Source organism: Excalfactoria chinensis, chromosome 2 (genome assembly GCF_039878825.1).
Source record: "Excalfactoria chinensis isolate bCotChi1 chromosome 2, bCotChi1.hap2, whole genome shotgun sequence".
NCBI classification, from domain to species: Eukaryota; Metazoa; Chordata; class Aves; order Galliformes; family Phasianidae; genus Excalfactoria; species Excalfactoria chinensis.
The window spans coordinates 141,509,435-141,520,623 of record NC_092826.1 but is presented as its reverse complement, the minus strand read 5'-3'; the positions used below and the strand labels follow the sequence as shown (position 1 = coordinate 141,520,623).

The 11,189-nt window shown below is 52.0% G+C and overlaps 1 protein-coding gene across 1 annotated transcript; it reads left to right on the top strand.

Annotated features, from left to right (window-relative positions):
* The first annotated feature begins 241 nt into the window (after positions 1-241).
* On the top strand, positions 242-1,357 carry H2BK1 (H2B.K variant histone 1). Its single transcript, XM_072329257.1, has 2 exons — positions 242-377; positions 1,089-1,357. The coding sequence occupies exons 1-2, from the start codon at positions 258-260 to the stop codon at positions 1,323-1,325; spliced, it is 357 nt and encodes a 118-aa protein (XP_072185358.1). The 5' UTR covers positions 242-257; the 3' UTR covers positions 1,326-1,357.
* Positions 1,358-11,189: the final 9,832 nt, after the last annotated feature.

The following is an 11,189-nucleotide window of genomic DNA, read 5'->3' as shown; positions in this document are numbered from 1 at the left end:
ACAGGGTACTGCCACTCTCACCTCACTCTCACCTGTGTCTTTGCCCATGTTACTCTCTGGCTTCTCAGCCCTGAAAGTTCAGTTCAGTCAACAACTTCCAAGCTCCTGACAGGCCAGCTTTCTGCCTGGGGGAATCATCACTTACAGATGTGCACCCTTGAGGGCGGCACCTGGGGCTGGTGAGGGGCTGTAGCCCTCCTATAAAAGCAGCCCAATGGCAGTAAGTGGTTGCTCTGCTTGAGCAGGAAGAGGCTGAGATGAGTGCAGAAAGTGGGAGGACGCCTGGTCGTGCTTCCTCCTCTAGTGACAAGAAGTCCAAGAGGAAGCCTAAGAGAAAGGAAACTTATTCTGTCTATATCTACAAAGTTCTGAAGCAGGTGAGTATTTCCCTTCTATTGAGGGCTGCCTCACATGTGTAGGTAATTCTGTCCATTGCATTTAATCTTATAAAGGGGAAGAAAAGAAAACCTGCTTTTAAATGAACTTAAAAAGAGAGGGTACAGGAAAGCCGTAGTTGAATCTAATGTGGGGAATCTTCTAGTGGGTGATGACGGTGTTCTAGATCAGAGGAGGTTTCCAGTGCATAAATCTGCTTAAGGCAGTAACTGAGCAGAGTTGCTGGGGTAGGAGGAGCCACTGCTGGCCCCGTGGGCAGGAAAACTGAAGTCTTTTTTTTAACTGTTGTTTCTGGAGTCTGTGAGAGTGGACAAATTCTGCTGGGGAGAGGAGGAGAGATGTGAGAGGTGGCTGTGACTCGGAGCAGGGTGGTATTTCCCCCTGACATTGCAGGTTTGTTTCCCCTGAGGGCCTGTGCAGTCTCTTATCAGTGCAATGCACAGGAGATCTCTTTAGGCTAAAGGGACTGGCCACCAGCATGAGATGGTCACAACTAGTTCTCCCTGGAGATGTAAGGGGTGGCCCCATTCTTCTAGGATTAGTGGGGCCCTACTGCCTGTTGGGTGGTAGATGTATGTGACAGTGCTTCATTGCAGTGGAAGTTTGGTGGCCCTGGAAGGCAGGGGGGTTGGAGCTTCATGATCCTTGAGGTCCCTTCCAACCTGGGCCATCCTGTGATTAATACCTTGCAGGTGCACCCTGACACTGGGATCTCCTCCAAAGCCATGAGCATCATGAACTCATTTGTCAATGACATCTTTGAGCGGCTGGCAGTGGAGGCGTCGCGCCTGGCGCAGTACAACCACCACTCCACCATCACCAGCAGAGAGGTGCAGACAGCCGTGCGGCTCCTGCTGCCCGGTGAGCTGGCCAAGCACGCTGTGTCCGAAGGCACCAAGGCTGTCACCAAGTACACCAGCAGCAAGTGAGGCTGCATTGCAATAAAGTCTTCCTGCATTGACTGCACTCTGTCTGTCGTGGTGCTGTGAGGACAGCGTAGTTGTTGTTGGGTGTTTCTGAAGTAGAAATTGCTAGCCCTACCCAGAGCAGGAGGGGTGATGGTGTTCAGAAAGGTGAAGTGTGGTTTTGAAGTGCTGCCATCTACTCTGAGAGGGGTTGAATGGAATCTGGTCTGCTGGAGGGTGCGTTGGGTGGACCTTAATGGGCAATCTAGAGAGAGGATGGAGCACACATCTCCCATAGCTTATCCCACAAGGACTGGTTGAATTGGTTTTGCACGTGCTCATCATTAATATGTGGAAACCTCAATGTGGGGAGTGCAGCTGGGAAGCTGGTTCAAAGCCAGTGAAGTTACTGTCACACCTGAATACGCTGCGGTATCTTCTGTGGCTCAAATAATTTATCTGGTCTCACCCCAACACAGAGCACAAGGATGAACCCCTGGGCTTGGCAGTTGGCTGCTCTTTAAGGGTTTGTCCTTATTGTAAGTATTATGAGCAGATGGGGAAAGCTTGTGCTGATATCACATTTAGCAGGAGGAAAACTGTAAGTCATATTTTCTATCAAGTCAGTAGTGAGGAAGGAAGGTTACTTTAGGTTTCTAGAAGTTTGTCCACTGTTTGCAGGGTTGGCTTCTGCTGATGAAGGGCAACAAAAGCTGCCCTGAGAATCAAACCTGGGTCAGAGAAAGTTGCAGCTGAGGTGTTGGTAGGAGGAGTAACTTAAAAGTAGTGCAGATGGCAGACAGAAAATGCTGACTGTCAGCACGAAGTTTAAACTTCTGTAGGTAGTAAATGAAGATGGGATCCTCCAAATAAGGAGCAAAACAAAATAATCCTGGGATGACAGAGCAAGCTGTGCATGAAGGAAGTCACACATTTATTACAGGCTTTTCTTCTATTTAATCAGATCTTGTGGTTTCATCTAGAGCAGCTGGCAGCAGGTGGGTATCCCTTGGCTCCCCACTTCTCAGAGAGTTATCACAGATTGTTGGTGGAGGTCCCTCAGTGCAGGCACTGGTATTCAGTTTGATGTAACAATAAAAGCAAAACCTGCGTGTAAACTTGCAAAAACACAAATAATGCCTTTAACCTTTACATCATAGTTTGGGGGCAGTTTGACCTGCGTTCATCATTCATGGTGCTTGGAAGTAACTAAAACAAACAAGAAGAAGCTGCTTGGCTTACATGCAGAAAGTTGGGTTCATTCTGGGAAGCAAGATGGGCTCTTCTGCAGTTCTCAAAACTCCTTATTTTGTTTTCTTGCGTTCCTGCTTGCAAAAAGTTTTTGCCTTTAAGGTTCCTCTTGCTCTTCCTCAGCTTCTTCTTTCCTATGCTGGGCCTTCTTGCACCAGCCCAAGTTACCAGAGTAGCCTTCATCCTCTTGTAGCAGACAGAGCATGGACAAAATCCCTCTGTGTCGCTTGGGCAGTTTGCAGTGAGTAGAGTCACCTGGGGTGCACTGAAGGTCCTCTGCTATTTTTCTGGTGGAACTGGTTGCTCCTATTCCAGAAACTTCCAATTGTAGGAAAAAATGGGGGTGGAGCATCAGGGGGAACCAGAGCTGTGGTGGAGCTGAGGTGACAGTGTGGGGGGCAGTTCTGGACTTCACAAAGCTTGTGAATGATGAGTCTCGTGAGCCGTAACAGTGCCTGTCCTGGTGTCTGTGGTCTGTGCAGCTGGGGCAGGGTGGTGTGAGTGGGCTGTCTGCAGTGCAGGCCCACGGGGACACCCAGCAGCTAAAGCAGGTTGGGAGCATCCAGCCAAAGAGCTGTATTTCCATTGAGTTTCCATTGGTGAGTTTCCATTTCACGTCTCAGGGTGCGCAGCGCCTCTCGTTGCACGGGATGTGATGTTCTGCTGCCTCCTATGCCGCAGTGCCTGCATCTCTGCAGCAGCACTTGCGTTTCCCTAGCCGCGGACTTTGCAGCTCAGCTCGCTGTGGAACGGCTTGCGCGCACCAACTCGGAGCTGCAGTTCTGCTGCTGCCCTGGAGGTGACTCCCTCTGCCTGCTCGATGTCGGAGATGATCCTGCAGCGCGGGCCGGGGCTGCGCTGCTCCCTGCAGACGCCCGAGACCGTAACTTTCTGGCCGCCGCAGAAGTAGCTGCACGCGGTGGGTAAGGCGCTGCTACGCTGAGAGGCAGGAGTGGCCGCCGCCTGGAGGTGTCAGATGGAGCTCCGAGCACTGAGTGAGCCCCGGGGGAGTGAGGCTTTACTGGTGTCAATTGTCCAACACGGTGATCTGTGCAGCCCCCAACCCTGCTGTTTGGTTGTTGATTTTCTTTCATAGAGGCTGAGAAGGATGGCTTTGGTGTTGGGCCCTTGTTCCTTCTACATCTCTGTCTCCTCACAAATCTGGAAGGGGCTACAGCACAGATGCTCCAGGCTCAAAATGCAGAGGGAGATTGTTGGTCCTGGAGTGGTGAGCTCTGCTCCAAGCCTCCATGTCTTTTCTGCATTCCCTACCTGGAGTAGATTCACACTTTGCTATGCAGGGAAATGCTGTCTGCTTATCCACAGAACAGCCACGTAGGGCTGCCTTGATAAACCTGCACAAGATGATCCCTCTCTCCTGAGGGAGCAGCCCATGTGCTTTTCAGAGGCTTTGTGAGCACAGCTTCCCGGCTCAGCTTCCTACAGACTGGACTTGCAGCTCTATGCCTGTTTGTGTCCTGATGCTCATTTGCATCAGGTGAGGTCTGAAGGAAGTTTCTATGGGAGGAGCGAGTCAGCTGTTCCAACCAGCAGGGGAAACTGGTCATAGGAACAACGAGCCAGAAGCTGGTAAAAAGCATACCTTAGCTTGGAGCCCTGCAGGTGCTCTTCCAAAGAGCCTCGGGACCACTTCAGCTCATAGAACCGTCTCCTTCCAGGTTTACCTGTATCCTTTCAAGTCTCCCCACGAGCTCTCAGTGCTGCAGTGCAATGCTGTCACGTTGCACATCCCTGGCCTCACGTCCAACTGCTTTGTTCTTATCAAACGACACATGCCTGTGGGCCAGAAGCAACTACTTTAGGGAGGGAGACCATGGGGCACAGCATCTCTTTGGTCTGTAATGGGTGGTGCAGGTTTGGAGGGAGATAGCTTTTTGGGCAGTGGAGGCTGCCTGTAATCTGCAGGCCTCTGTGCATCTCTCTTCCCATGTTATTGTGTCCCTTGGCAGCAGTGCTGCCAGGTGGCTGCTCTGGTGCATCATTAGACACTGTTCCAAATGGCATAGGCAGGAATGGTTCAGCACTCAGAGGAAAACAAGCAGGTGATGGATAGCTCTGGTGATGCCAAAGCTGTTAAAATATGAACCTCTGAAGTGCAGCCAGGGTTTCAGCACAGCGAGGGACAGTGACTCTCATCCACGCTGTGCTCAGCTGCTGGAGATGGAGCGTGGAGCTGGTGCTGGTCTGTGTCCCTTCTCTGCTTTGGTCTGAGACAGGCTGTTGTCTGTAATAATGGCGAGTCCTTAACTTGTTGTGGCCCAGAATCCCTGCCAGAGAATGGGAGACAAATGATGACTGAAGGGCAGACAGACGCTCCCCCATGAGCACGTATTTCTGTCTGAGGCTTTGCTGTGCCTGATACCACCCTGTAAAGAGACTGAGGAGCTGTGGCACCCTTGGTGCTGCTCTCCAGCTGTGCTCTCCCCAGCAAGGATTGTTGCAAGTAGTTTATTTGCTCCTTTGTCGTCTCTCTTCATGTTCCATTCACTGTGGAGTCTTGGATGCAGCAGCAGTAATGTTACTTTGTACATCTCCCCTGCCCAGGAGGGGGGTGGAGAGTTATTCACAAGTTAATTTTCTTGAAAAGTAAATATTATCCAATATCTGTAATTCCATGGCAAGATAATGACATGGGACAGGAGGTATCCCTGTTCTAATGGCCTTTTCAAGCCCCACATTGCCTCCTGCCAGACATGCAGGAGTACTGAGAGACTGCTCTCTGGTTAGATCCTGACGTGTACCGAGATGTGGCCAGAAATGTTGGGCTTCGGTGCTGACCCAGTGCCACGGCCCTGGTATGGAAGAGCCTGGGACTGAGCAGTGCTTCTCTGCAGCCTGAGGGTGGGAATGGGAGCACTGGATGTTGGTACTCTGCGTGGCCTCTGGGTGGGAGGGAGGGGGATGCTCCCCATGGCCCCATGCGGGGTGTAGGACTGGAGGAGAGGATGACACTGGCAGAGTGGCCCCATGAGGAATGGCTGCTGCAGGCCACACGCCGTTTTCCCATTAGCGAGTGTTTAGTTCAGCGTTTTAAATAATTGTGTCCTCAGAATGATATTTAAAATCCATTTGGGAGGCAATGAGGCGGGAAAGTGCCTATGCCATTGTGATGACGCTGCGCAGGCCATGCCACACATGCATATTACAAACTCGTTACAAGCTCGTTTACACGCGCACTGCTCGCTCCCCACACAACCTCTTTCTGATGCTCCTAATGTTTCTTGTTCCCACCATGGCTGCTTCCACCTGGCAAAAGGGAGAAATGCATTTGGTAAGGCTGCCCAGTGTCACCTGCAGCAGGAGGAGCAGGGGGTGGCCGGCTGCTGGCCTTTGGGTGGGCTCTCTGCTGGTGGCACTGTCTCCCAGGTGTCCCGTCTTTCATGGCCAGTACAAAGCTGTGCCTGCTCTCCATGAGCCTTCGCACCTGTGTTCTGCAGGCATCAGGCCCTGCAGCTCCCAGCTGTGCTGCTACATTCTGGGGAAGGGCTGCAGTTCCTGCAGCAGGATGGCTGTGGGGCTGGGCACCAGCACACACCATTGGATATCCATGGGAGTCTGTGGTTGGAGGGGCCAGGCATGAGGGAGCAGACGGAGCACCTGCAGAGGTTTCCTGAGCACTGCTGGGTGGCTGAAAGGGAGCGTGGCCTCACTGCTCCTTTCTATTGTAGTTTGTCTGCTGGATGGGCACCCCTAACTGTCCTCCCAAGCTGTGCAAACAAAGGTCCTGTGTTGTGCTCCAAGGCTCCTGGTGCTGCTTTGTCCTCGTCCCCTTGTCCTATTCCTCCTGATCGTTTTCACTACTAGGATGTTCCAGCTGTGACTTTTTGCTTGGTGCCACCTTAGGTCCAGAATTAGTGGGATGATTATCAAGCTCCCAGTGTGTGCTCAAATGCAGGCTGGATTCTGGCATCTGTATCCTCCGAAGAGTGACCTCTCTGGCTACTTCCCAGACTGTCCTGAATAGGAAACAGGTGACTACAGCATCCTGTTTTCAGAAAAGGCCCCTGTGCAGCTACCAGGGCAGAAGAGAAGTGGGGGTGGGGGCAGAGGCTGTCAAACCAGAGGAGGACAGGATACAGACATGGGGTCTCCTCATGGTTGAGGTTTCAGATGGTCTCAGGAGGTGGGACTGCTTCGCCCATCCTGTCCCAAGGCTGCTGATCCTGAGTTTCCAGGGCAGTGGGTAAATGCATGCGGCTGGATGGATGCAGGACAGAGGATTTGGGTCACTGGCTTATGCTGAAGAGGTGCAAACTCTGCTGTAACCCGAGGCAGTGTTTTACACTGAGCATGGATGTGTTGCTGGGCCCTGTGAGATCACTCATACTGCCCCTGACTGTTAGGGACACCCTGCTCTCCTGCTCTGCCTTGTGCATAGCAACCAGAAATTTATGGGGAACAGTTCCTTTGGGCATGGGGCTTTTGTGGGTGAAGGTGAGCTGGGTAAAATGGAAACTGAGAAGGGAGAGAGAAAGAGAAAGGGAAGGAAGAGAAGGGTAAAAAATAAGAATGACACATAACCTGTGGTGCTGACTGTCAAGAGGACCATAGAAAAGCTTGGAAAGGACCAGAGAAGGCTCAGGCCATGGCTTGAGAAGAGTGGGAGACTTGAGAGAGTGTCGGGGAAAGAAAAGCAATGTGTTGCAGTTGGGATGAGGGAAAGGATATAATATGATCAGAGGCGTGATCTGTGATACTGTCCTTCCCCGTCTTTGGTGCTGTGTCCTGATCTCTGTACTCACTTCTTGAGAGTAGCTCACTAAGTCTGGAACTGCTCATCAGGATCAAAATGAAGCCTTGGTGCTGCTTTTATCCAGATTCCTGACACCGCTCAGTGGTGTTCCCAGTGTACTCAAGTAAGGGAGCTCAGCTCAACTTTGTTCTCCTCGTCCCTAATTACTGCCTCCTATGGGGAAGCTGGACCCACCAGCAGCAGATGATCCTGCTCCTAGCAGTGCGTGGCTGCAGGTTTGCACTGCAGTGTCTCCCATTGATGGTCGGCTGCTGACTCCATGCAAACCTGCAGCCAGGACCGAATCCCCTGAACGCCTCCAGTGCCTGAACACATGGCATGATGTGTGCACTGCTGTGCCATATGAGAAATATGCTGTAAGCTTTCTGATTTTGATCTGCCCATCTTGGCCTCCAACACAAGGAAAGCTAAAATAAATGATTTACTAAGAGCTAAAACACACCTCTTCCAATAACAGTAACAATTCTTAGAAGAGGACTGATAGCTGAATACAACAGCAACACGCAGTTGTAGAGGATGAGCATCTTCTTCCCTCCTTGGGTCAGGCCTGGCTTGTGGGACTGCATGTGATCCCACTTACTCTGACCCTCTCAGTGTTCTTTCCTTCCTCACAAGCAGCTCCAAAACATCAGAGGCAGAATTTGCTGAAGGCCCTGAAGTCACTGGAGACAGAGAGCTGGGTGCTGCTGATCTCATGTAGCTGATATGAAAGTAACATACAAAATCAGTGAGGAGGAGGTGCTTTACCCCTCACCCCCCACAGGAGACTGTGCAGCCCACTATGGTGCACACAGTGGGTTCAGTGAACTGGATTTGAAGGTAAAGTCTTGTGTCAACATAAAGGAAACGTTCTGATGGGGGGGAAGTCAGTGAGTTTTTTGGGAGGGAGGAAACGAGGCTGATTGTGTTTTGTGTTTTGGATTGTTTTTGCAGTGATGGAGGTGAGAAGACTCCATAATACTGTTACTATTCCTTCATAGCAGCAGCTGTTATAAAGTGTGCAAAGAAACGTGCACCATCTCAGTTCAAGGTCTATGAAACTTCCTGAATGTGGATGCCTGGAGCCCTTAGCTCTGCCCAGATTGTCCCTCTGCGCCCCTTCCCTGGATGTCTGTAGGCTGTGTGAATAGCTCTGAGGGTGGATGCTGTGCCTAAGCCCACAGCTGGGGGAAGCATGACCTCATTGCTTCCAGTTGCTGCAGCAGCAGGAGTTGGAGAGAGAGGCTGGAAAAGAGCTAGAGACTAGTAAGTGAAGATAGTGCTGGGTAAAAGGTGAGCAGTGCAAGAGACAGCAGAAGGGAAGGGGATGAAGGGGAAGGACAAGAAAAATAGAACAAATGGTTGTGATTGGGTCTGTACCTAACGCCCTGGGACAGGACCTCTGCTGGTCAATTCAAGCCATCCTCTGTCTGCAGAGTGGGGAGAAGGTTTGAAGAATGTATGTCTGCACTGAAGGAAAATGAGAGTACTGTGTTCTGTGTACAGATCTGCACACAGACATGATGGGTTCTGTGGTATGGTGAGCACAGAGAAACTGGGTGAGTCTGGAGAGTTATGGAGGTAAGCCAAAGTTTACATGGGTATCCTTGCAGCAGCAGTTGTCTGCTGACATTCTTAGCAGCTGAGCTGATCTGGCAGTTACTGATCCAGCTCTGAGCTTGCTGTGTGAATGGGACAAGGGAAGAGGAGCAATACGAGGAACTACTGGGTGCCCCCTCTGCCTGGTTCCTCAGCAGCTCCTGCAACAGATGAGGGGTGAGGTAAGTCCTGTGCTGCCTCTGAATGTTATCAGACATCTCACTGCTCTGCTGGGTTTTTTGTGTTGTTAAGCATGCAGGTGGATTCCAAACTGTGTCCAGGTCTGGGGCCCCCAATACAGGAAAGACGGAGCTGTTGGAGAGGGTCCAGAGGAGGCCACAAAGATGCTCAGAGGGCTGCAGCACCTCCCTACAAAGACAGGCTGAGGGAGCTGGGCTTGTTCAGCATGGAGAAGAGAAGGCTGCGGGGTGAGCTCAGTGCAGCCTGCCAGGACCTGAAGGGAGCCTACAGACAGGAGGGGAGTCAGCTCTGTGAAAGGGGAGATCAGAGCAGGACAAGGGAAATGGGTTGGAGCTGAAGGAGGGCGGATTGAGGGTGGATGTCAGGGGGAAGTTCTGTACTGTGAGAGTGGGGAGGTGCTGGAACAGCTGCCCAGAGAGGCTGTGGATGCCCCGTCCATCCCTGGAGCTGTTGAAGGCCAGGTTGGATGGGGCCCTGGGCAGCCTGGGCTGCTATTCAATGGGGAGGTTTGTGGCCCTGCCTGTGGTGGGGGGTTGGAGCTTTGTGATCCCTGGGGTCCCTTCCAACCCAACCATTCTGTGATTCTATGAAAGGGGCTGGATATATGGCCACACTGTTCTCCTGGAGCATGTGTGCCTGTGTCCCCAGAGCCACACAAGCCACACCAGAACAGTGTATGCTCTGCTTGTGGGCACTGCTGATCTGTGCAGTGGTGGTGGGATCTCTTCTCCCAGCTCCTGAAACAGCCATTGGACCTGGGGCTGGACTGTGGGATCATTTGGGCTCCCCAGCTCTTACCTAGACCTGGTTTCTGCTCTGGAAACAGCCACTGAAAAGGACACATTTGAAGTCCAGCGCCATGTCTGACCATTGAGACAATCTGCTCGTTTTGTGGGATAGATGGTGAAGGCTGGGAGAGATACTTGCTGGGCCAGTGTGGTGGTTTTTAACAGAACCTCTCTCTGCAGTGGGACAGTGTGGTCCAGGAGGTCAGCGAGTCTGTGCAGCACTCCCAGCTGAGAAGTGCTCTGGGGGCAGAGCCTCCAGTGGCATCTCACTGTGCTGCCCAGCTCCCCAGGCTCTGGTCTGTCATAGGACTGGGCTGAGCACAGAGCACCCTGTTCTGTGGGATGGCTGACATTCCTGCAGCAGCTGATGAATGGCTGCTGCTGACATTCACAGCCTGCCCAGCTGGAAGGTTATGTTGACAGGGCACAGCAATTAACAGCTTAGTTATAGTGAAGTAATCTGAGATTAAAAACATTTCACGGGTCCTGAACCTATGTCAAGCCACCACAATGTCATGGCTAACAAGATCTGCCCTCTCACTCACCACAAGCCTCAATGGCTGCATTTGGGCATCCAAAATGTGACTGTTGTGTCTGGAGGTGCGTAGCACATCTGGATGCAACCTACCCAGAAACCCAAAGGCATTACCAACATCCTGAGGTTTCCATAGGAGTCTGTCTGCTGCAGTGCCAGGGAATTAAGCTGACCCTTCTCTTGCTTAGCCTGTGCTCATTGGGTGCAGGCTTCTTCACTGCCCTGATGTTCATTGGAGTTCCCAGAGCAGCATGTGGGCCTTGGGAGGGCTTTTTTAGTCCTTATGGATTGACCTGAAGGGAACCGCAGAATCACACAATTGTAGGGGTTGGAAGGGACCTCTAGAGATCATCGAGTCCAACCCCTCAGTACTCAGCCCCACTCACCCTCCCTACCACCTTTGCCCCCTTGTCTGTGCTCCCTTGCTTCCAAGGTGGGGGCACAGTGCAGGGCAGAGATTCCGTAGATTGAACCAGAAAGTATGGAAAGAAGTCTGGGGCTGCCTCTGTCCCGTGCCCAGCCCATTCTATGCTGGTGACTGCATCCAGCAGCTGAAAATAAACTGGAAGGTGGAAGGTCGTGGGGGAGCTGCCAAGCAGGACTATTTATATGGGGGTGAGTTAAGCCTGTGCCCAAACCCAGCCTGGTGCTGGGAAGCTGCAAACTGGGAGCAACCTGCACAGGACGCAGCCTGAGACAAGAAACTCTTGGCTGCAGCAGTTTCGTTGCAAGGTTTGGAGTCGTCCTTTGTGCTGCCCATC

Bases quoted from the DNA above. Each gene is read 5' to 3' on its own strand.
- H2BK1 (XM_072329257.1), top strand. From the start codon at position 258: ATGAGTGCAGAAAGTGGGAGGACGCCTGGTCGTGCTTCCTCCTCTAGT. The intron at 378-1,088 runs GTGAGTATTTCC...AATACCTTGCAG, and splicing joins TCTACAAAGTTCTGAAGCAG to GTGCACCCTGACACTGGGAT.